The following is a 2,808-nucleotide window of genomic DNA, read 5'->3' on the forward strand; positions in this document are numbered from 1 at the left end:
TCTCCTCCTGTGGAGGACTCCGGCTTGTCTCCTACTGCCATTCTTATCGAGCACTAGGATTGTATTCCCATGTATTGCTCTGATACCATAATAAAACTAAGATCAAATCTGAATTCTTATTTCATAAAATAAAATACGATTACAATCAGATCGTTTTATAATCAAGGTATCCTTATCAGATAAGGAAGCCAACTATACTAAGATAACAATAATCTTGTTCAACAAGAAATAATCAAAAGATAATGACATAACGATATAAATTTAAATCTCAACACTATTTAAAGGAGGTTGTTAATATTTTCCAATAGTTTTTTTTATTTAATATATCTATGTTTATCTAAAATATTTTCTAAAACCCTCTCCTTTAGTTAATTATTTTCTTAAAAAAACATCATATGTTAAATAACTAAAAAAATATAATACATTATATATATATATATATATATATATATATATATATATATATATATATATATATATATATATATATATATATATATTACAATTGTCCTTAAAAAACTTGAGAATATTATACAATTTTTATAAATCTAAATTTCATAGTTAAAATGTCACTAAATATTTTATCAAAGTAAATGATTAGTAAATATTAAAAAATTATTTAAAACTAACAAAAATAAAATATAATTAAAAAAATGAGATGTTAGATACATAAGAGATTAAAATACATCAACCATTTATTATATATTAAATGAAATGATGATTAATAAAATATAAATAAATTATATATTCAAATGTAGATAAAAAAAATTAATAATAATAATTTATAGAAAAAAAAATCTTATGGCTATGCTAATAAAAATGATAACGGGAAAATTATGAAATTAAATACTATATTTTTTTTCAACGAAGAAGAGTGTGGTTAGTAAAGTAACAAGTAATCTTGCTGGATGCCAACGAAAAGGCAAAATCCCACCACCCCCGCCAACTGTGGTTAAAAACAAACCGTTGGATGTCATCTCACCGTCACAAACTGTTCCAACGTCCTCTTCTTAAACCTTAATTTACGCTCACCGACACTCCACCCTCACCGGAAACTCAAACCTCCTCCCCATTCGCTTGTACATTCAGCTACATCCCTTGTACATTCCCTCAATTCAATCACCTAACCCTTACACATCTCACGTGAACTTCAGTTACCCAACCAATAAACAGATCGAAAACCCTTCATTAATAAGCATCCTCATTTGTGAGTTTTATTTTTTTTATATAGTGTTTACTGAAACGGTAAAATGTCAACATCGTTTCTCTTCAAGTGTTTATGTCTGTCTTTATTAGGCTGAATTTTTTATTTATTTATGGATGCAGCTAGCTTCGCTTCATTGACAATCAATTCATCCCTTATATTATAAAATCGAAAAGGGTGAAAAGATACTGTGAGATCTAGATCTGTGCGACTCCGTTTTTGTTGCTCAAGGTTCATCAATGGCTTCCAAGTTGTTAATGGTTGTTGTTTCTATTCTGGATCTCATCGCTTTTGGCTTAGCTGTTGCTGCTGAACAAAGGAGAAGCACTGTGAGTAAAACTTTTCAATTCTTTATTATAGATCGAGTATGTTTCATCTATAGTTCAACTCGATGTGCACTCATTCTGTGAATTTAATTGAAAAACGTATAGTTAAAATGTTAAATCTTTGAATTTTTAATCGATTGAATGATCAACAGGCTAAAATACAACAAGATTCAGAAGATGAGTACAACTACTGTGTGTATGATTCAGACATTTCAACCGGTTATGGTCTTGGTGCGTTTTTTCTTCTGTTTGCTAGCCAGATTCTTATAATGGTGGCTAGCCGATGCTTCTGCTGCGGGAAAGCCTTGAACCCTACCGGTTCACGGGCTTGTGCTGTTATCCTCTTCATCTTTTGTTGGTATACTCTTCAACATCTTTGATATGTTTTAAGTTAATTAAGAGTTTATTGGGCCAGGATTTAACTTTGGGCTTTTGGGTGAACTTGATGCGTTACAATATGATATTCAGAGCACTTGATCAATATAACATTTTTTTTATGGTGTTACGATATGGTATCAAAGCAAGTAATTGATTTATGTGTGTGTGTCAGGATAACATTTTTTATTGCCGAGGCGTGTTTGCTTGCGGGTTCAGTGAGGAACGGGTACCACACAAAGTACAGGACCATATTCAATGAAGAACCTCCATCTTGTGAGACGGTGAGAAAGGGAGTGTTTGCAGCAGGGGCGGCTTTCGTGTTCTTCACGGGGATTGTCTCACAGTTTTACTATGCATCTTACTCCAAGGCCCGGGGTGCGTTTCAACCATATGGTGGTGAAGCTAATGTGGGCATGGGAGCCTATAAATGAGAAATATTATATTGGTTGTGGTCTCTCTAAATTGACATGAGTATTTTTCGGGTTATTTTTTAGGTGTTACATTTGTCTATGAGGTTGTTTTGTGTATGTGAAGTGCATGTTATAATTTTTTCCACCAAGAATTATATTTGTAGTGTTACTGTTTTGTATAAATAATTGATTTCTTTTTATGTTTTTAGGGTCAAAAATTAAAACGATCAGTTTGGAGAAACACCTAAGAAAGAATTCCTGCAAGAAAACTGATTAAAAAGAATAAATTACTTTTGATTGGATGAATTTTTAATTTAGATTATGATTATTGTAACAGAAATGATTAAGGACCATAATTAAGTAGGACGACACTTTCATCGTGAACAAAAATAAGTCAAACATCATTAGGTATATTGTCAAAAAAATGCTTTAAAAACCACTTTTTTAATTGAACCGGTCTAGTGACTGATTTCAGTTCGGCCGCCGTTTC

General features: G+C 31.4%; 1 protein-coding gene across 1 annotated transcript; it reads left to right on the forward strand.

Annotated features, from left to right (window-relative positions):
- The first annotated feature begins 978 nt into the window (after nucleotides 1-978).
- On the forward strand, nucleotides 979-2,518 carry LOC145052060 (uncharacterized). Its single transcript, XM_078999869.1, has 4 exons — nucleotides 979-1,207; nucleotides 1,327-1,533; nucleotides 1,683-1,888; nucleotides 2,081-2,518. The coding sequence occupies exons 2-4, from the start codon at nucleotides 1,444-1,446 to the stop codon at nucleotides 2,337-2,339; spliced, it is 555 nt and encodes a 184-aa protein (XP_078855995.1). The 5' UTR covers nucleotides 979-1,207; nucleotides 1,327-1,443; the 3' UTR covers nucleotides 2,340-2,518.
- The last annotated feature ends 290 nt before the right edge of the window (nucleotides 2,519-2,808 follow it).

This window comes from Lactuca serriola, chromosome 5 (genome assembly GCF_051521515.1).
Source record: "Lactuca serriola cultivar US96UC23 chromosome 5, Lser_US96UC23_V15, whole genome shotgun sequence".
Taxonomy (NCBI): Eukaryota; Viridiplantae; Streptophyta; class Magnoliopsida; order Asterales; family Asteraceae; genus Lactuca; species Lactuca serriola.

What these genes read in the sequence shown, in the direction of transcription:
- LOC145052060 (XM_078999869.1), top strand. Translation starts at nt 1,444, where the DNA reads ATGGCTTCCAAGTTGTTAATGGTTGTTGTTTCTATTCTGGATCTCATC. An exon ending in CTGAACAAAGGAGAAGCACT is followed by an intron (nt 1,534 to 1,682) that starts GTGAGTAAAACT and finishes AATGATCAACAG; the next exon opens with GCTAAAATACAACAAGATTC. An exon ending in ATCCTCTTCATCTTTTGTTG is followed by an intron (nt 1,889 to 2,080) that starts GTATACTCTTCA and finishes TGTGTGTGTCAG; the next exon opens with GATAACATTTTTTATTGCCG.